At 64.3% G+C, this 20,242-nt stretch overlaps 1 protein-coding gene across 1 annotated transcript in view; it reads right to left on the reverse strand.

The window, feature by feature from the left end:
• The window catches only part of PTPRN2 (protein tyrosine phosphatase receptor type N2), a 174,951-nt gene that overhangs the window by 96,012 nt on the left and 58,697 nt on the right, over nt 1–20,242 (reverse strand). The window contains exons 4-7 of the mRNA XM_056134846.1: nt 5,864–6,061; nt 4,472–4,512; nt 3,962–4,146; nt 1,615–1,701 (exon numbers count right to left, since the gene is read on the reverse strand). Of these exons, the coding sequence (XP_055990821.1) occupies nt 1,615–1,701; nt 3,962–4,146; nt 4,472–4,512; nt 5,864–6,061 (511 nt within the window). The remainder of the gene's footprint in view (nt 1–1,614; nt 1,702–3,961; nt 4,147–4,471; nt 4,513–5,863; nt 6,062–20,242) is intronic.

Consider the following 20,242-nt stretch of genomic DNA (forward strand, 5'->3'; position numbering starts at 1 on the left):
GGCCCCGGAGGGCCCCCTGCAGTGCCCCGACCCACAGAGCTGGCCAGGAGCCTCGCCACGCCCCCAGGGAGGACGCCACGCTCTGTGTCACACACCAGGCCACGTCCCTAGGTCATGCCCCCACGTCCTCACACCCGAGCCCACACCACGCTCCCACTATGTCCCACCTCACATCCCCGCCACACCCCCCTCCACATGCCACACCCCTGTGCTGCGCCCCCCCTGCAGGCTGCTCACTGCCCCGCCGTCCCCGCCACGGTCCTGCTCTTGCTCAGCTACTTCTCAGCCCACAGCTGCCCGCTCGCAGGCCCACGCCCCTCCCGGTGCTGGGGGACAGGGAGGTAGCCCAGGAGCGTGCCTCAGGAGTGGCTCAGGAGTGCGGCTCAGGTGCGCCCCAGCTGTGTCCCAGGTGTGCCCCAGGGGTGCCTCAGGTATGTGCCTAGGTGTGTCCCAGGTGTGTTTCAGGTGTGTGGCTAGGTGTGTCCCAGGTGTGTCCCAGGTAGGTAACAGGTGTGCCCTATATGTGTCCCAGGTGTGTCTCAGATGTGTGCCCAGGTGTGCCTCAGGTGTGTGCCTAGGTGTGTCCCAGATGTGCCCCATGTGTGTCCCAGGTATGTCTCAAATGTGTGCCCAGGTGCGCCTCAGGTGTGCCCCAGATATGCCCATGTGTGCCACAGATGTGTGTCCAGGTGTGTCCCAAGTGTGCTCCATGTGTGTTCCAGATATGCCTCTAGTGAGTGCCTAGGTATGTGCCCCAGGTGTGTGCTCAGGTGTGTGCCCAGCTGTGGTCCAAGTGTGGCTTAAGTATGTATCCCAGGTGTGTGCCCAGATGTGCCCCAGGTGTGTCCCAGGTGTATGCTCAGGTGTGTGCCCAGGTGTGTGCCCAGGTGTGGCTCAAGTATGTACCCCAGGTACGTCCCAAGTGTGTCCCAGGTGTGCCCAGTGTGTGCCTAGGTGTGGCCCGGGAGTCTCCCAGGTCAGGGCTGGGCTCAGCCCTTGTAGAGGCATCCTGAGCGGTTCAGGACGTGTCCCACCTGCTCATCCACACTGTGTGCCCAAGGGAGCCCACGGCAGGGTCCACCCCGTCCCCCTCCCCCTGTATCTATGGCTGTCCCCCTCCACCCCTTCTTCCACCCCATCCCCCTCCACCCCGTGTGTTCCCCCCTCCCCTGTCCCTGTGCTCCCAGCCTCTGGACGGCGACTGTGCCCGCGTCTATGCAGCCCCTCCATGCCCGGGCCCCGTGTTGCCCCCTCCTGGCCGCCCACTCGCATCCCTGCACACGAGCCCCCATGCCGGCCTCGCCTGCTTCCCAGGAGAGGACACACCCCGGGGCCCAGCGCACCAGCACAGGGGTCTGAGGCCCAGGGGGCCCCTCCAGGCCAGGGTGCGGCCACTGCCTCGCTGCCCACGGGGGGGGGCACACACACAGGCCCAGCCCCGCGCCCCCAGCCTCACACGACAGCCCGCAGGGCCGAGCGCGGCCTTCCTGGCAGAAGGTCCTCGCGATGGAACCGGGTGCCGCCATGCAGGCGACCCCAGCGCCCTGGGACTCTCGTCCCCCACAGCAGCGGCTCTGACGCAAACAGGCCCCGCCCTGCGGGTCCCGGACTCACCGGATGTCCCAGAAGACGCCAGCAGGCAGGTCCAGGAGGCGTGCCAGCTCCCCCACCAGCTCCGCACCCTGCGCCAGGCTCAGGGGGCTGTGGAGAGAACAGGGGTGGTGGGGTCATGGGGAACGCAGGGGGCGCGGCCGGGGGGGCCCAGGGAGCACGCACTGCTGGGACCAAACACAGCACAGGTGACACTGCGGGAGGAGAGAGGGGGCAGGTGGGAAGGCAGGGTGGGGGGGCAGGCGGGGAGGGGAGGGGGGCCGGGGCAAAGGCACCGTGAGGGGCCACACATGGGGACTCCACGGCTGCGTCAGGTGGGCGGAGGCAGGAGGGCCGGCCGGCCGCGTGGTGTCCACATGAGGGTCCATAGCTTGTGTCCACCGGTGGACCCGCCCCCACAGGGGCCCTGGAGTCCCCATGGGCTGCTGTGGACCCACTGGCCACAGTCACGGTCACGGCCAAGCCCCTGTGCCCAGCAGCCCTTGCTGGCCTGGTGTCCACCGTGCCTGTGACCTGGCTGACTTCAGCGTGGCCACCCAGAGTGGAGGCAGGCAGGGGGCATCTTGGGGAGTCGAGTCTCGGGGCAGGCTGGGCAGGGACATGGGGGGGCAATGGGATCCAGGGGGACGCCAAGGGAAGCCTGGGCCGGACAGACACACCAGGGCAGCAGGTCACGTCCCTCTGTGCAGGGAGGCCAGGATGGGTGCCCCCCCCACCAGCCAGGACGGACTCCCCGGGCCCTGCTCCCCCCCTCAACCCGGGACACGTGGGGGGCCTCTGTGGTGGGGTGCAGGGGCTGCAGAGGGCGGAGCCACTGACCCTGCCCACTGCCCAGGGGCCCGGAGTCAGCTCCGCAGGGGCTGGAGTGCGTCCACCCGGCTTCAGAGCTGGAGCTGAGGCCACTCCCGGGGCCAAGTCCCCTCCCCCGGGCTGCCACACCGCCTGCATCTGAGTCAGAAGGGGGTTCCTCCTGCCAGCGGCACTGGGGGCCTCTGCTCTCTGCAAGGTGGCCACGGCCACGGGCATAGAGCCACATAGCAACAGATCCTGTCAGAAACAGTGAGCACTGACGGGCAAGCACTGCAGGACACTGGCAGGCGGATGCAGCCATGCTAGGCGGGCGACCCGGAGACCTGAGTGGTGTCCAGACAACAGGCAGGTTCAGCAGAGGGCACAGAGCTGTCCCGAGGTCGACAGACACCCGAACAGTCCAGAGACCCAAGTGAGGCCCTGAACAGTCCCGAGGCCTTGAGATCTCAGAGTCCACGAGTGTCCTGAGACCGGGTGAGTCCACGGAACAGACCCATGGCCGTGGGCCACAGAGAGTTCCGTCCTGCCCGCTGCCCGCTGCCGTGTGCGGTGCCTCCTCAGGAGCCGACACCCCGGCTGGGGTCCAGTGTGGCCGGACGGACACCCACGACCCTCCTCCCCACTCGCAGCTGCTGGTCAGGATGGACAAGGGGCTGGCCGGCGTCCCTGGGGGCTTCATCCAGCCGGGCCCCCGTCAGTGGGGGCACCTGGGGCCCCAGTCGGCTCAGCGACGGCCCACAGCAGGCAGGGCTGGGTCTCCAGCCTCCACCCACACACTTACATCCCATCCTGCACACACACGTATTCCACACCGTGCACACGTGCTCCACCCCGCACACGTGTGCCCCTGCCCCACAAACGCATCTGCCCCGCCCTCCGACATACACGTGCCCCTGCCCTGCACACGTATCCCACCCTGCACACACGCGTGCCCGCCCTGTGAGAACACACGTCCACGTGTGCCCCACCCGCAAAACATAGGTGCACCACCATACACGCGTGCTGAAGTCCACACACGTGTGTGTTCCTGCACCTCACACACGCCCTGACACGTGTCTTGGTTCCCCTCCCCCCGCCACATGCACCATACACCGCACACACATGCCCCGTCCTGCACAGGCACGCCCCACCCCACACACCAGTCCCAGCCCCTACACACGCCCCCACTTGCATACATGTACCCCGACATACACACGCATGCCCCAGCCCCACACACGTCTACAGCCTTGCACACGTGTGCCCCAGCCTCGGGCCACTCTCATGCCTCGGGCCCACACATGCTCCCGCCACACGGCAGGGAGCACACCCCCAGGGCCACACCGCGGAGCTGCACCGAACCCGGCCCAGATGAGCTGCCCCCAGGTACAGCGGTCAGTGCCGCGGTGACCAGATCCCTGCACGGGGCCCGGCGTGCCGGGCGAGGAGCAGCAGGCACACGCACCCTCAGAGTGTGGCCCCGGGGCCCCGAGAGAAGAGCACATGTGGGGGGAGGGGAGAGGCGGGGGAGGGGAGGGGAGGGGGCGAGGCGGAGCCCACTCACTCTCTGTCGGTCACCACGTAGCCCGGCTCTGAGGGCGACTTGACCTCCAGCCGCAGGTCTGGGCCGGCGTGTCCCTGGGCCCCTGCCCCCGGGCTCTGGCCGTGCCGTCCACCTGCGGGGTCCCCGCCGGGCCCCAGCTCTCGGAAGTAGGTCTGGCTCCTCACGGTCTCCAGCCCCGCAGGCTCCTCCTCGGAGGACAGGGCAGCCTCCGGGGCCTCCGACTGCCTCACCTCTGTCCTGCGGGGGGCGCCCGGCCGGAGGCCAGGGCCGAGGTCTGGCTGGGCAGCGGCCAGGGAGCTGCTCGGGGCGTCCGCCTGGAGAGGGAGAGTGTGCGGTGGAGTCGGGGCCAGAGGGGACCCTGAGCTGCCCCGACCTGAGTGTGGGGCCGTGACAGACGTGCATGCTCTGACACACACGCCTCATGCTGGGGTCGAGGCGGGCGAGGGCTCCCACCCACCTCTCCAGGGAAACCCCGTCCACCCGCGACTCCAGCCCGCGGGGTCGCCTTACCTCCAGGTCAGCCTCGGCGCCCCCGCCTGGCCCGCCGTGACCTGCAGGAGACAGAGCCTCGTCAGGACCCAGGGGTGCTGGGGGCCCCCCGGCTGCCTGCCCAGAAGTACCCCACGCGCAGGAAGGCTGAATGTGCCAGGACCACGAGAGGGGCCACCAGGCGCTCTTGGCGGGGTCAGTGACACGGGGTCAGGGGTCAGTGTCCCTGTCCCACAATCCGGTGACTCCCAGAAGCCCGGCTACCCCGTGGCTCCTGGCCCTGCCAAGGACAGACGTGCCGTGTCCGGGCAACCCCTTCCCCGGCAGGCACTGGACTCCAGGCCTGTCCCCAGCAGACACGCGTGTGCTCTCGGAGCCTGTGAGGTGCACACCCTGCTACGCACAGCAGTGGGCGCCTGGCCGAGGGTCCGGGAGGGGCTCAGGGCACGTGTTCGCCTCCTCCTGGGGAGGGGCTGCTGGACATGCCCATGGGAGCATGTCTCAGAAGGCATGTGTGCACGGGTCAGCCTGTGTGTGTACACACGTGCACACACATGCAGGGGTCCACCTTGCGCACACACATGGGCACGGGTCTGCCTCTATGTGTACATGTGTGTGTACATGTGCACAGATCTGCTTCTCTGTGCGTACAGGTGTGCATGGGTCTGCCTCTGCATGGATGCACGCACGTGACCATGTGTGCATGGCTCCGTGTACATCTCCATGTGCATGTTCAGAACCTTGCACGGGCATGTGTGCATGTGAGCACTGCATACACATTTCTGTGTGTACAGGTATCTGCACATACAACTGTGCATACGTGTGTTTTTGTGTGTGTGCACATGTGTGTGCTCACACGTGTATGTGTGTGACTATACCATAAGTTCTGAATACACAGTGTTTGCACGCAAGGTAGACGTATCTGTACATGAATGCACTCACGTGTGAGTCTGCACATATGTGATCTGTTCAAGTGTGCATGTGAATTTGTACACCCATGTATATCTCTGTGTACCCACATGTGAGTGCGTTGTGTGTACCATACTTGTGTGTGCTGTTTTTCACAGAGGCATGTGTACGCATGCACGTAAGTACACACGTGTTTGGTGTGTGCACTGGGGCATGGGCTGCCTGCCCTCGAGTGGGGGTCTGGGCTCTGCAGACTCCGCCCTGACATCTGGGTGGTGCTCCCTGCACAGCCAGAAGCCTTCGCACACCTCAGCTTCTCTCTTGGAGTCGCACCCTGGACAGGACCCCCAAGAGAACCTAGACCTTCCTCATGGCCACTCGGGGCTTAGCCTGTGAGAAAGCATCTAGAAGCACGATTCAAACAGGACAACCCCATGTGCAAATGCCCCGTGGCATGCAGGTCCCGACAGTGGCCACGTCCCTCCTGTCCCGCCCACGGCTCACCTGGCCGGCTGTGGGCCCCGTGCACAGCTGCCGCGCCGTCCCCCTGCTCCCCAGACTGTCCCCCGGCGGCTCCCCCAAGCCCAGTCTTGTCTGGGCCTGAAAGCATGAGGACCACCTCGTCGAGGCGCACAGGGTCCCAGGTCCCGCCGTCAGCCCGGTGCTTCACTGGGTCCTTCAGGAGCTCACGGGTCCGGGCATCTGTGGGGGGGGCAGAGCACAGGTGAGTGGGTCACTCCCCACCCCACACTCAGGACAGCAGAGAGGGAACGAGGGGACGAGGGCTGGGGAGAGCCAGCAGGAAGAGCAGGGACCTCCCCAGGTGGGCTCCATGGGGCGTCCACTTTAGCCCCTCCGGGCAGTGTCATGGCCCAGGCCGCAGCCCTGTCCTCTCCACCCCACTGGACGGCGCCAAGCCTTGGCCACAGCCCTGTCCTCTCCTCTTTTCTCACTCCAGCCTTGAGGGGCTGTTGGCGCCCACACTGTGAGGGTTCAAAGCACCCAGAGGTGCTCGTCCTTCTTATCTCTGTCCACCGGCCCACCTGACCGACTTCAGACAGCCTCAACCCCAGACACCATGGAAGGGACAGCATGAAGCTGGACTCTGGGGAAGTCCGAGCAGGCTGGGCTCCTCTCGGCCACTCCGAGCCTCCAGCACTGACCTGCACCCAGTCACCCGCTGACCAGCAGGTATGGTCTTGGGGGTTACAGAAATGAGGCAGGAGGCGGGGGTTGACAGGTGTCCCTTGCTGGGTGACTTCCTCACAGTGAGCTCCAAGAGCTCCACCGGCCAGTGGAGTGTCCTGGGTGACAGGGTGTACATCAGGATGCAGAGGCGAGTCCCAGTCCTGCCGCAATGCCTGGGCCACCTCCATCACGGTGAGCTCTCCACAGACTCAGACACGCCCGCTGACAGGACACAGCTCTGACCACGACGGCGACGTCCCCACAGCAAGAGCCACACGACGAGAGCAGTGTGGCCGCCAGAGCTGCTCTGCTCGGAGGGGCTCTGTGTCCAGGGAGTCTGAACTGACCCAGAGGAGGACGCAGGGACAGGTGCAGGGACAGCCGGGGAGGATGCGGGGACTGGCAGAGGGGAACAGAAGGGCCAGGCCATCGCGGGCAGTGGTAGGAACCTGTGGGCATCAGCCTCAGAGGGAACGGCCAAGAAACTCAGAGACCCCCACCCCACGGTCAGGGCACAGGTGCTGACCCCCAGCCAGCCTACGGGACCTGGTTAAGGCCCCTGATAGCACATGGGAAAAATGAGAGCCAACACCCACAGAGAAAGACCCCATTGGCTCAAACACAGCACAGGCACGCACGCGCACACACACACACACACACACACACACACACACACACGAATAAAACCCAACGGGGTCAGAATCAGCTACACACACACTATCATACATAGTCTGACTGGGCCAGATTCAACTAAAGACACACACACACACACTATCAAATACACACACACACACACACACAGCCCAAAGGGGTCAGAATCAACTATACACACACACGACATCAAACAGCCTGATGGTGCCAGAATCAACCATACACTCATACACACAATATAAAACATGGCCCCAAAGTCAGAATCAACTGTGCACACAATATAACACATCTCAACGGTCATGATCAACCACACACACACACACACATACACACACACACATACACACACACACCATAAAGCACAGCCCAACGGGGATAGAATCAAAGGATCCCCCAAGCACGTGGCCGTGGCTTCTGGGCCCCCGGAGCCTCCTCCAGTTCCGTGTGTGCTGGAGTGAGGGCAGCAGAGAAACACGCCAGGTCGGGCAAAAAGTCACAGAGACAACAGCTGACAGGCCCCCTGGAGCCCGGGATGGGAGAGAGAGAGAAATGGGACCCCCGAAAACCGGAGGAAATCTGCAACTTCCCGAGCTGGGGCTGAGTAAGAGCTGGGAACTCATCTCTGAGACTCAGCATGAACCACGGGGGGCAAGAGCCACAGAAGAGCATCAGCCACACGGGAGCGCGAGCCACAGAGATGCATGAACCGAACAGGAGAGAGAACCACAGGGAGCACGAACCACTGAAGGACCACAGGAAAGCCTGGACCATGGGTGAGTCTGAACCACAGGAGAGCATGGACTGCAGGGGAGAGCGAACCACCGTGGAGAGCGAGCCACACGGGAGAGGGAGCCGCACAAGAGTGAACCACGGAAGAGCACGAACCACGGTGGGTGTGAACCACGGAAGAGCACGAACCACAGAACAACAGGAATCTCGGGGTGCGAAAACCACAAAAGAGCATGAGCCACGGGGGGTGTGAGCCACGGGTGGGTGGGTTCACCACAGCCTCCCGGGCAGCCCTTCCACTAGAGTGGGACAAGCAGTCTCTGCCTTTTAGACCGACGAAACATACTCTGCATATACTGTCTTAACGGGGTCCTTGTCTGGGACCTGAACTAAGTGGACACTGAATTTTCAGGGTGCCCTCCCGCTTCTCCCCACCAACAGCAGAGAAAGTTCTGGACATGGAAGCTACCACTCAGCGTCTGCAACTAGGCCCCCACCCAGGCAGAGACAGGGGTCCAGTCACTCCCATGTCTTGGGGGGTGTGGCCACATCACCCAGACGTGTCTCCTGCCTGCACAGCCCAGGAGGGCAGCGCCTTTGGGGACGGCGTCCAGGACCTGGGGCCACTGTGGCTGCGTCACCATGTCAAGGGCAGTGCAGGGTCCCCTGGTAATCCCCAGCACACGCCCCAGTCGATCCTGCCCCCAGCCCGGTTGTGTGCAGGGCCAGCTGCCACCAGCCACGGGCTCTCCCATCCTCTCTGCAGCTGCTCTGGGACACGCTCACGTGGCGTGGGCCGACCACAACCACACAGGTGACACCTGTGGTCAGGGGCTGGACGGGACATCAGCACTGTGCCCTTGTCAGGGGGCTGGACCCTCCCAACATGAGCTTGGAGAGCCGGCAGGCCTCAGTGAGACACCGACACACCCCAGGAGAGACCCCAACAAGCTTTAAGCAAGACTCCAACACGCCCCAGGTGAGACCCCAACACGCTTCAGATGAGACCCTGACATGCCCCAGGTGAGAGCCCAACAAGTTCCGGGTGAGACCCTTACATGCCTCAGATGAGACCCCAACGCAATTCAGGTGAGACCCCGACATGCCCCAGGTGAGACCCCGACATGCCCCAGGAGAGACCCCGACATGCCCCAGGTGAGACCTCAACACGCCCTAGGTGAGACCCCGACATGCCCCAGGTGAAACCTCGACATGCCCCACGTGAGACCCTGACATGGCCCAGGAGAGACCCCGACATGCTCCAGGTGAGAGCCCAACAAGTTCCGGGTGAGACCCTGACATGCCTCAGATGAGACCCCAACGCAATTCAGGTGAGACCCCGACATGCCCCAGGTGAGACCCCGACATGCCCCAGGAGAGACCCCGACATGCCCCAGGTGAGACCTCAACACGCCCTAGGTGAGACCCCAACATGCCCCAGGTGAAACCTCGACATGCCCCACGTGAGACCCTGACATGGCCCAGGAGAGACCCCGACATGCTCCAGGTGAGAGCCCAACAAGTTCCGGGTGAGACCCTGACATGCCTCAGATGAGACCCCAACACAATTCAGGTGAGACCCCGACATGCCCCAGGTGAGACCTCAACACGCCCTAGGTGAGACCCCAACATGCCCCAGGTGAGACCCTGACACACCTCAGGTGAGACCCCGACACATCTGGCCTGGAGACAGTGGACTCGGGTGAGACCCGCCAACCTGCGGCCCCCCCCAGGGCCCTCATGCACTGCCCCTCCTCAGAGCCAGGAGGCTCCCGAGACAACTTCCCGGTGCGACCTGCGGTCTGTGGCCATCCCAGGGACTACGCTTGCCCCTGCAAGAGGGACAGGGCCAGACAGGGCCATGGGGACAGCCTGTGGGGGACGGGCGGGGGACGTCTCTCCACCCCCGGCCACAGGGAGTGGCAGCCACACCACAGAGCCCACCTTGCCACGAGCTTGCAGTTCCGGTGGGCCCTGCCACCACCCGCTCTGTTCACACGGGGCCGAGGCGAGCCGGGGCCAGTCCGCCAGGACAGCCGAGTCTCTGCCCTGCAGCCCGACCAGCTGCCTCTCCCTGGGCCGGGCTTCACCGTGTGGACCAACACAAACTCCCAGAAAGGACGTGCCCAGGCTCCAGCTCTGACACACAACTGTGGGCTGGGAGATCGAGTGCGAGCACTTGTGGGCACGTGAGAATGTGTGTGCAATGAATGTGCAGCGTGTGTTAGCATGACTGAGAGTGTGTGGGAAGGGGATTGTGTGAATATGTGAATGGTGTGTGAGTGTGTGTGTGAGCATGAGCTGTGTGACTGCGAGAGCTACAATGTTGTGATAGTGTGCATTAGTCAGAATGTGTGAGTGTGTGTGAGGAAGAGTGCGTAAGTGTAACTGAGAGGGTGAGCAGAGGTGTGTGTGTGTGTGTGTGTGTGTACACGAGTGTGTGTCTGAATGAGAGAGACTGAGAGTATATGTCTGGCAGCGTATCAGAGGAGTGTGAGTGTGTGACTGTGCGAGTGTGACTGTGTTTGTGTGTGTGAGAGCAAGTGTGTGTGACTGTGGGTGAGTGTGATTGATATTGTGAGTGAGAGTATGTGTGTGACTGTATCTGTGTGTGAGGGTGCATATGTGAGTGTGACTGTGTGTGGGTGGGACTATGAGAGTGTGAGTGTGTGAGAGTGTGAGCATGGGAGCAGCTGGAGAGGTGCTGTTGTGGGGGTGAGTCCCGAGGGGACAGAGCCTGGAGCAGGACCATGGGGGGTGCGTGTGCGTGTGCGTACGCGTGTGTGTGTGCGTGTCCCAGGGCCCAGCCCTGCAGAGTGCCCAGGTGTGTCTGCTGCCCACACGCACAGGCGTGCAGAGAAGTCAGAGAGAAGCCCCCGAAGGGCTGGCCCAGACGCTGGGGTCCCGGCTGTCCGCTGGGGCGCCCATGTCAAACCCAGGCCAGGACGGCCCTGCAGCCCGGGAGGTGGGGGCGTCAACCGCCCCAGCTGGCACCACACCAGCCCGTCCCGACCGTGACTGACTCGGAAGCCCCACGGCCACCCCGTCTTCTCTCCTCACGCCCTCTCGCCCGTTCCCAGAGAGGCGGGAGGTGGCGCGATGGCGCCTGCGTCAGAGCGAAGCTCGTCACGGGCCTCTCAGAACCACGATCACGATTCCTCACCACGGAGGCCGAAGACGGAATCCCCGAACGCCTGCTCTCACCAGACGGGCGCCAGCGAGACTCAGTTCTCCGAGTGATATGCAGCAGGGACGGCAGGTCCCGGACAACCACAGGGGAAGCTGAGGTCCTGCTGCACACTCGCCCCACACACACACGCACGCACGCACGCACACACACGCACACACACATCACATACATGAGGAGGAACCAGGCACTCCTTGCTACACACTCGCACTCACACACACACGCACACGCGTACATACACACTCATGCACACGTGCACATACCCACGCACACACACGCACACACGAGGAGGATCCGGGCGCTCCTCAGAAACGCGGCAGCCCTGGTGGGCCGAAGCGGAAGCACGGCCGCACACAATCGGCGGCAGCACATCAAAGGGGCGTCCTTTGTTCCTGGCGCCGCCACGGAATCCGAGCCGGCCAGCCTGCAGTGGCATTTAAGCAGCGGCCAGCGCTCAAGACAGGAAGTGCCACGACATCAAATACGCAGGGCCTGGAGGAGAAGGTCGGCCGCGGGCACACGGCACAGGCCGGGCCTTCCGAGGGTCTGTGTCGTCACGGGGTCCCCAGACCGGCGGCGGGACCCTAGAGAACAAGCAACGCTGGCCACAGCTCGCCCTCAGAGAGAAGACGCCACCCCCACAGTCACTCTTCCTCGGGGCCTTTGCCGGCGCGTGTTTACCAGGTCCAAACTCATCCCCACCGTCAGATGCCCCCACCATCCCCCCGCCACCCACGCCACCTCCTCACCAGAGCCAACACCGTCACCACCCACGGTCACACCAGCCCCACACTCACACAGTCCCACCACCTCCACCCACCCCATCCTCACCATCCCACCATCTCCAACCACACCATCACCATCACCATCTCCAACCACACCATCACCATCATACAACGCTGACACTGTCTCCACACCAAAGCAATCAGTGCCACCGCCATACTCAGTCCAACGCTCCCTGGCACACGTGGTGATGAAACCAAGGACCACCAGATGCTGAGCAAGTGCGGGCAGGAACTGCACTCCTGTGGGCCCGTGGGCCACCACATCATGGACTGTTCTCTGTGACACGTGGCTCTGGCCACGTCCCGCGAGCCTGCACACCATGGCATCACTGACACGTGCGCCAGGGAAGGTCAGCTGTGGCACCACCTTTCCCAAGACGTAGCCGGGCAGACACTGAGCTGTCGGCTGCAGTTCTGTCCCGAGAAGCGAGTGCCCTGTGAGCCACGGGGATGACACTGGCCACGGGGGCAAGTCGCATGCGCCACGGCCGACCTGCACGCACAGCCGGGCCTCAGTCTGGGCCGGATCTGAGCTGGGTTCCATGCTGGGCACCATCACACGCTCACAGGTGGGCTCCGCATCCAGAGGGGGGTCTACACGAGCCCCCATTCCTCATGTGGATGTGATGGGTCGGCCCACACGCTGAAGCTCACACTGGCGCCCTACGCTCTCGGTGGGTGCGTTCAGCACCCGGACACAGTCGCCCCTGCTGGAGGCTGGCTCCAGGGATGCAGAAAGTGACAGGTCCCTCGGCAGCTGCCGGAGTGGACGTGGGGCTGTGTGACATGGGGAGGCCACTCTGATGCATCCCCCGGGACCCTGGCTCGTCTCCACAAGCTGCTCACTGGGACTGGCCGCCAGCTGCTATGGTTGGGCACAGGTGGGCAGCCGTGGCCCTGCAGGAGGAGGGACCAGCACTCAAGGAGACATGCACGCTGGGAATGGACGGGCCAATTGCTGCCTCCGGCTCATCCCAAGGACAGTGACACTGACCATGGATCCCAGAGGGAGGAGGAGTCAGGGCACGGACGGGGGCAGAGCCGGTCACAGCAGAGGGACAGACACAGAGATGCACCCAGGGCTTCCAGCCACGGACCAGAACCGCACGCGGAGCAAGGATGGTCTCTCTGACCAACGGTGTCAGCACTGGACAACACAGAGAGCAGAGACAGTCTGGACCGAGACCTCAGCACTGGCACGAACCTGACCCGCAAGTGGGTGACAGACAGAACCGTGAACCCTCCAGAAGGTCGCCTGGCAGGAAGCACAGTGCTCTGGCCACGGAGAGGCCTCTTCACACAGCTCCGAAGGCACTGTTCACGAAATGAGGCTGCTGAGCTGGACCCAGTGGGACACGATGCCCTGTGAGAGGCGGTGCCAGAAGAACGGGCTGACAGACCAGCCCAGGAGAAGGTAGCGGCACATCTGACGAAGGCCTGACCCGCACTGGGCACCCTGGGAACCAGCAGCGAGGACAGGAGCTCGAAGAAACTTGGGCCAAGGCCTCGACACACACCCACCACAGAGCAGCCCCAGGTGGACACTCCACCCTCTCCCACTGGACGGAAGCACATGAGAACAACCTGCGTCCCCCCTGCTCTTCTGCTGCCCGCTGACACTGGACACAGCAGGGCCGGTCACGGGCCCACCGCGGGCACCCATCGTGCTCCTGCACACCTCCCAAACCAGCCGAAGACACGCACCCCTGTCTGGGGTCAGCACAGACTGACCACCAGTCAGCTCACCGGTCAGCAGCAGCTTACCCAGACTGTCCCAGACTCGGAATCAGCGGGACAGCCTTGGGCAGGGGAACGGGAGAATTAATCGAGCCTGTCCGAGACAGAAGAGTCTGTTGTGGGAAACGAGCTCCCACGACATGCAGAGCCACGGAACCACGGAGCCACGGGGTGCAGAGGGACTGGGAGAAGCCAGTCTGGAAATGATGCCACCCAGGACTTCTGGCAAATGTGGATGACAGGAGGAAGGTCGGGGCCCTGGAGTTGCAGGGGGTGGGCAGAGGGTCTGCCCAGAGCCAGCAGGGCAGGGTCCCTGGCAGAGGTTTTCCTGGCAGATGCTGTGGCTGTACACCTGACCACTGTGGGCACAGCAGCGGCGAGACCACCGACTCTCTGTGGATCTGGGAAGTCTGAGGACTCTGCTGGGTATGGAGGAGACAGGCACCCCCAGGCAGGGTGGGGACTGGCATGGGGGGCCCTCATCTTCCCCTCAGTGCTGCCGTGACCTGCGCAATGCTGGCACCATCTGCTGAAGAAAGGAGAGAGTTCCCGCTCGCTCTCACCTGGGAGACCAGCATCCTGCTTCTGTGTCTGCAGCCGCGAGCAGCCAGGGGGGATGAACCGGCCCGAGTAGCAGGCGTGAAGCCGGTATGAACGCAGCGTGGTGTGCTTGGGCGATTGGCTGCTCAACGCCACCACCAACGGAACGAAAACGCAAAAGCTGAGCCTCGATGCACAGAACGGGGTGGCTGGAAGCTGCCGCGGCCACGCTGGAGAGGCCTGGGCGCCCACAGCCAGGCTCACCTCAACTCGAAGCAAGACCCGCCCTGCCACGGAGCGGGGCTGACGGCCCGTCCGACTCCTGCAGGCAGGCTGGGGGGAAGGTGGTCGGCATTAGCTATGGGAGGCTGTGGGGACTTCTCGGCTGGGACGCCACACGCTCAGCAATGCCGCTGCTGGGCAGCTACCCCCAGACACGAGAACGGTCCTCCCGAAGGACAGACGCCCACCACGGCCACCGCAGCACTCAGGATAGCAGCCAAGGTGTCTGGCGACCCGTGAGCGGTCACAAAGGTGGGGACACACAACGGAAATTGAAATCGGGCCCCTGGCGGAGGCGTGGTGGAACCGGAGGAGCTGGTGTGAGAGCCAGGAGGAGGACGGACGCTGGATCTGCCCCAGCTGTGGTACGAGGGATGGGAGGAGGGGGCGCCGTACGGACTGAGGGGGCAGCGGCAGAGGGCTGAGCCCAGACCAACACACCGGGAGCAGGAGACCCGAACCACAGCGCCGAACGGAAAGGCGGCCGGGCAGAGCCGGGACACGCGAGCTGGGCTCTCTGGCGTCTGTGCAGGGCACGGGCCACGCCCTGAGGAGCAGCAGCTGGAGCACCCAAGGGCCCGGGAGCGAGCAGACGGTGTGGCCCTCCGTGGGGGGTCCCGAGGACGAGGAGCCAAGTGAGACCAGGAGCTGAGACAGACAGGGACTGTGGGAAGGGCAGAGAGGGAAGGTCGGCAAGTGGAGGTCAGAGAGTGGAGGTCAGAGAGTGAGGTCAGAGGGTGAAGCTTGGAGAGTGAAGGGCAAAGTGTGAGGGTCAGAGAGTGAAGGGCAGAGAGTGAGGGTCGAAGTGTGAAGGTCAAAGTCTGAAGGGCAGAGAGTGGGGGGTCAGAGAGTGAGGGCAGGGTGTGGAGGGCAGAGTATGTGCAGGTTAGACCCCCTGAAGGCCACACCCTTGTGAAGGACAGTGTGAAGGTCAGACCCCCTGAGGTCGGGAGACTGACATGGGCCCTGTCTGAAGAGAGATAGTTCGGGATGCAGGGGTGGGGCAGGGAGCGCTATGTGGAGGGGAGGCGGGATGTCCCAGAAGAGGCGCAGAGCACGGTGGTCAGCGGACTCGGACCTGTCACAGCAGTGACCGGTGGCCAGAGAGCAGGGCGGTGAGCATGTGAGGAGGCGAGCACGTGGGAGGTGGGTACACGGGGAGGCGTGAGTGCTGGCAGCACCTGGCGGCAGTGTCGCTTGGTCAGGGTTCTGTCGGGCTCCATCAGGGATGGCCCTTCACGGACGCTGGGCAGCTCCCGTCAGGCCCGGAGTCCACGGAAGAGCCAGTCCGTGAGCACAGACAAGCGCTGACCCAGGATGGTGGGTGCTGAGAGTGGACACAGTCCTGGGCAGGTCCCAGGGCCAGCATCCAGGCAGGTGGGCACTGGGAAGTCATGAGGGGTCCCAAGAAGGAGACAAGATACATCTCGGGGGTGGGTGCCCGCCGAGTACCTGGGCCCACGCTGCACACAGGGCGGGGGGCCGCGGTGCCAAGACAGCTGCAGGCACCCAGGCGCGGCTCTCACCCGAAGGGTGCCCAGGGCGTGCAGGACAGAGCAGAGGACAGCCCAGCAGGCAGCGACCAGAGACCCGGGGAGCGGAAGGCTGTCAGGCTAAGAACCCTGCCCAGCCCGGGCCCTACAAGGCCCCAAGGGGGAGCAGAGCCAGCACAGCCACGGACGCCCAGAGTGATGAGGACTGCGGGTGTGGAAAGCAGATGCCAGTGGATGGCCTGGCAGGGCTGGGCGGGCACCTGGGGGGTCTGGCAGGGAAGGGTGGGCGGCCACAGCGGGAGTGACCCAGGGCGACCCACGGCACACGGCTCAGTAGGGCTGTGCAGACAGGCTCGAGCCCAAGGCCAGTGCCACCTGCCCCACCATAACTCCACCCTCCACCTGAGACAGTCCCGGAGGATGGGGGGAACAGCACAGGGCTGGGGGCATCGTCCAGCTCTCGCTGCCCCATGTGCCGGACACTCCTGCAGGACAGACTCAGCAAAGCCACCAAGCCCGGCAGCACTAAGGCGGCCTGACCCTCCAGCCCACTGCCACCCCGGCTCACCCACCCCCGTGGGGGCGACCAGCCCAGAAAGGGGTCTGCCGTCCACCCTGGGGCAACCAGCATGGGAAGGGTCTGCTGTCCACCCTCGGGGGGACCAGCCCAGGAAGGGCTCTGCCGACCACCCTTGGGGGACCATCCCGGGAAAGGTCTGCCGTCCACCCTGGGGCGTGGCAGCTGTCGGGTTCCTGCTGGCCGCAGCCGCAGCCCCAGGCACCCGGGAAGGGGCGACTCACCACTGCCAGGATCCAGGCGGTCTGCCGCAGAGGGCAGGTGCTTCTGGGGTGCCCCCCAGGGTCCTGGTAGGGAGCTGAGCCCGTCCGGGGGACCCCTCCTCGGGGCCAGGGCGGCACCCCGGGCCACGTAGGAGCCCAGGGCCGCCACCAAGCTTGGCCTGTCCACGCCGCCGTCTGCCTGGGGGCTGAGCTGGTCAGGCGGGGGCCAGCGGGGCTCGGGGGCGTAGGTGAGAGCAGGTGTCTGGGCAGCCCCCTGGGCCGGGGAGGGGTCTCCATCCTGCGGGAAGAAATGGCCGGTGAGAGCCTAACACAGCCAAAGCCGAGGGAGGGTCCCGGAGGGCACGACCCCCATGGGCGCTCCCGGCCCTGCTGCCCCTTCCACCTCGGCCGGGCGCCAGGTGGGCTCGGGGCAGCCGAGGTCCAGCTCAGGCCGTGTCCTCCCGGGAGACAAAGCAGCTGAGCTGTGCACCCAGGGTGGATGGGGCCAAAGGTCACAGGTGGCCTGTGGGCGTGGCCTTTGCGGTATGGGGTGTGGCTTCAGCAGATGTGGGTGTGGTCTTGTGCTCTGTGGGCGTGGCCTTGAGGTTCGGGGCGTGGCCTCGCCGTGTTGGGCGTGGGTGGGCTCCTGGGAAGTTGACTCCTTGAGCTGGTGCTGACCCGCTTTGCACGCCCACCTGCTCTGCTCTTCCACAGTCCCAGCACCGAGATCCTCCTCCCGGCTGGCAGCACCTGGGCCTCTGGTTACGGCAGAGGTCGCTCTCGGCTGCCTCCCCTCTGCAGTGCTCCCTCACTTCCTGCAGTGCTCTCTCGCCTCTTGCGATGCTCCCTCCTCTCTGCGGTGCTCCCTCCCCTCTGTGCTGCCAAGACCCAGGTCCGCCCAGTGAGCACTGGGGTCAACCCATCAGCTCTGCCTCCCACTGGACTGCCTCCCACGGGTGGGGCCATGCAGGAAGGATGCCCAGTCCCCGTGCTCCTGGCCACACCGGGCAGACGAGGGGTGCCGGCCCCCGGGTGAGCAGCCCTCTCCGCCCTAACCGCACGCCGGCCGGTCCTCTCAACAGGCTTCGGGAAACGCCGCCACCAGGAAACGGGGTTCTCGCGGCGTCTGCTGTGTGTGAACCGGCAAATCATTCAGCCTTTGGAGACTCAATTTCCTTCTGTCAAAGGAGATTAGACACTATCTCTAAGGCTGTTTTTATTCCTAAAATGATGTGATTTTAGCTGTCATCCAAATTGTTTAATTTCGTCCAAGCACTGGCTGAAATAAATTGCTTTTCCTTTAGCAGAGAGGCGTGAGGGGGTGGGGGGTGCAAGCAGCCCACGACCAGCGGCTGTGCCACACCCCCCTCACCCCCAGCTGCCGCCCCACCCTGGCAGTCACGCGGGAGGCCGTCCTCGTGTCTGAGGTGTCTTGCGGGAGGCTGCCACGGAACAGGGACAGGGACAGGGACAGGCAACGCGTCTGTGCGGGTTTGGCTCAGACTAAGGAAGCCGGCGGGGCCACGGAGCCCAGGCTCCCACGGGCGACGCCCTCAGTCTGAGCCCTGAGGTCGGGAGTCTGGGAGACGCGGCTGCTCCCAACCCCCCTCCTGGCCGCGGTCCCCCGGCTCCACGTGGTGTCCTGCTGCCCAGCCGGCACGGCACCACCTGGCCACTGAGAGGCTCCCGAAACGCAGCCAGAGCTGCCCAGTCCACACGAAGGACCTTGCGGCGGCAGCTGCAACCCAGGTGACCTGCCTCCTGCCAAGACAGTCCCACGAACGCTGGCACACCGGGTGGCCGTGGCCCTGCAAAGCCTGAAGGCCACTGACTCTGCGAGAGTGGGGCCAGCCGAGCTTGGGGCTGACTCGGGGCCTGCGAGGTTGCCACTTGGTGGCACCCACAGCCAGCGTGTCCTGCTTCCGCCACACCCGTCGCCCCTCAGTCACCATCAGCACCGCCGGCAGCATCACCATTGTCACCCCCTTCATCATCAGTGCCCCCATCATCATGGTCATCACCACCTTGCGGCCTTCACTGTCACCGTCACCGTCGTCACCGGGGGCACGGTCCCTGCCGAGGGGGCTGCTTTCCAGGGAGCGACAGGTTCCTGTGTGGGCGACAGGCGCGGTGGGGGACGTATGCCCACACTGTCCATACTCCGGCGGGGCGGCCGGGGCAGGGTTTGAGAGAGCCTCTGGAGGACAGAAGAGCTGGGGCGGGCCCGTAGGCAGAGCCCGGTGCTGGTTCCTTCCTGGGCGGCGACTGGCCCCTTGTTCAACACGAAGCAGTTCAAACCCACGGGTCTGAGCACGAGGGGGAGACGGAAGCCACGGAAGAGAGGGGCCCGGGAGGTCCGTGGGGAGGCAGATGCCATCCCTAAGCGACGCTGCCACGTCCGGCGGGGCTGGCCTCCTGCCGGGCACTCGGGAAGGCCCCTCTGCACCTTCCTACACGGCCGGCCACAGTTCCCTGTTGCTAACCAGGTGAGTCGCACAGATTCATCCTCGAGTGTGACCTTCTGCATCTGCAGGTCGCCTCCTGGGTGACGACGGCTCCTTCCCGCTGCACCGTCTTGGTTTGCTAACGCCTGTCCCGCGTGGCCCGTCCCTATTTTTAGGGGCTGCCGTTTTGCCGCTTTCTTTCTTTTCTGTGATCTCCTGTGCGCACAGTTTGGTCCCTCGGCATCCGTGGAGCCCTGACTCTGACACGGCCTCGGATCCGTCTTCGGACGCACACTCTGTTCCTGGAGAGAACGCGCACTCATCGGCCGTCAGACGAGGGGCTGGCCGAGCTGCTCAGAGGCCTTTCCTTGCAGAGCCGCTGTCCTCTGCTGCTCCTGTCACTCACGGGGAAGGAGCATTCAAGGCTCTAAGAACGACCGTGCCTAGGCAGTTCTCTCCCCGGAATCCTTCACGCAGCTGAAGCTCTAACATGAGGTTCATAAAAATGTTCTGTACCATCTTAGTTACAGGCGCCTTCCCACTGGAACGCCTGTCTCTGATGCTGGTCTGGGGGCCACACCCAGGGTGCTCAGGGGTCTTCCTGGCAGGGCTCAGACCGCAGAGGGGGTCGGGTCAGCCGGAGCCCCTGTGTGAAGCTTCTCGGCAGGGACGGTCAGAGCTGATCTCTCCGTGTCAGTTCCCACACTGTCACTCCCAACCTGCCTATTCCTTTCGGTCACTGTGATTCGGCTTTAGTACAAACTTGCTTTTTGTTTTTATTCAGACCAAGCATGTGTGGGATTTTTTTGTTTTGTTTTGTTCTGGTTTGGTTGCTTTAGTGTTTGGGCCACACCCGGTCGTGCTCGGGGCTTACTTCTGCCTCTGTGCTCAGGGGCCACTCCTGGGGGTGCTCGGGGACCCTATGCAGGGCTGGGGAGGAAATGAGTCAGGGCACGCTGTGTGCTACCAGCGGCTTATCCCCACAGCATGAACCAAGGCGAGCTCCCCGCAGTGATGGCTGGGGTGACCGGCCCCGGGGGTGGGGGGTGTTAGCTGGTGGAAGGAAA

This window comes from Sorex fumeus, unplaced genomic scaffold, assembly GCF_029834395.1.
Source record: "Sorex fumeus unplaced genomic scaffold, SorFum_2.1 ptg000107l, whole genome shotgun sequence".
Classification (NCBI taxonomy): domain Eukaryota; kingdom Metazoa; phylum Chordata; class Mammalia; order Eulipotyphla; family Soricidae; genus Sorex; species Sorex fumeus.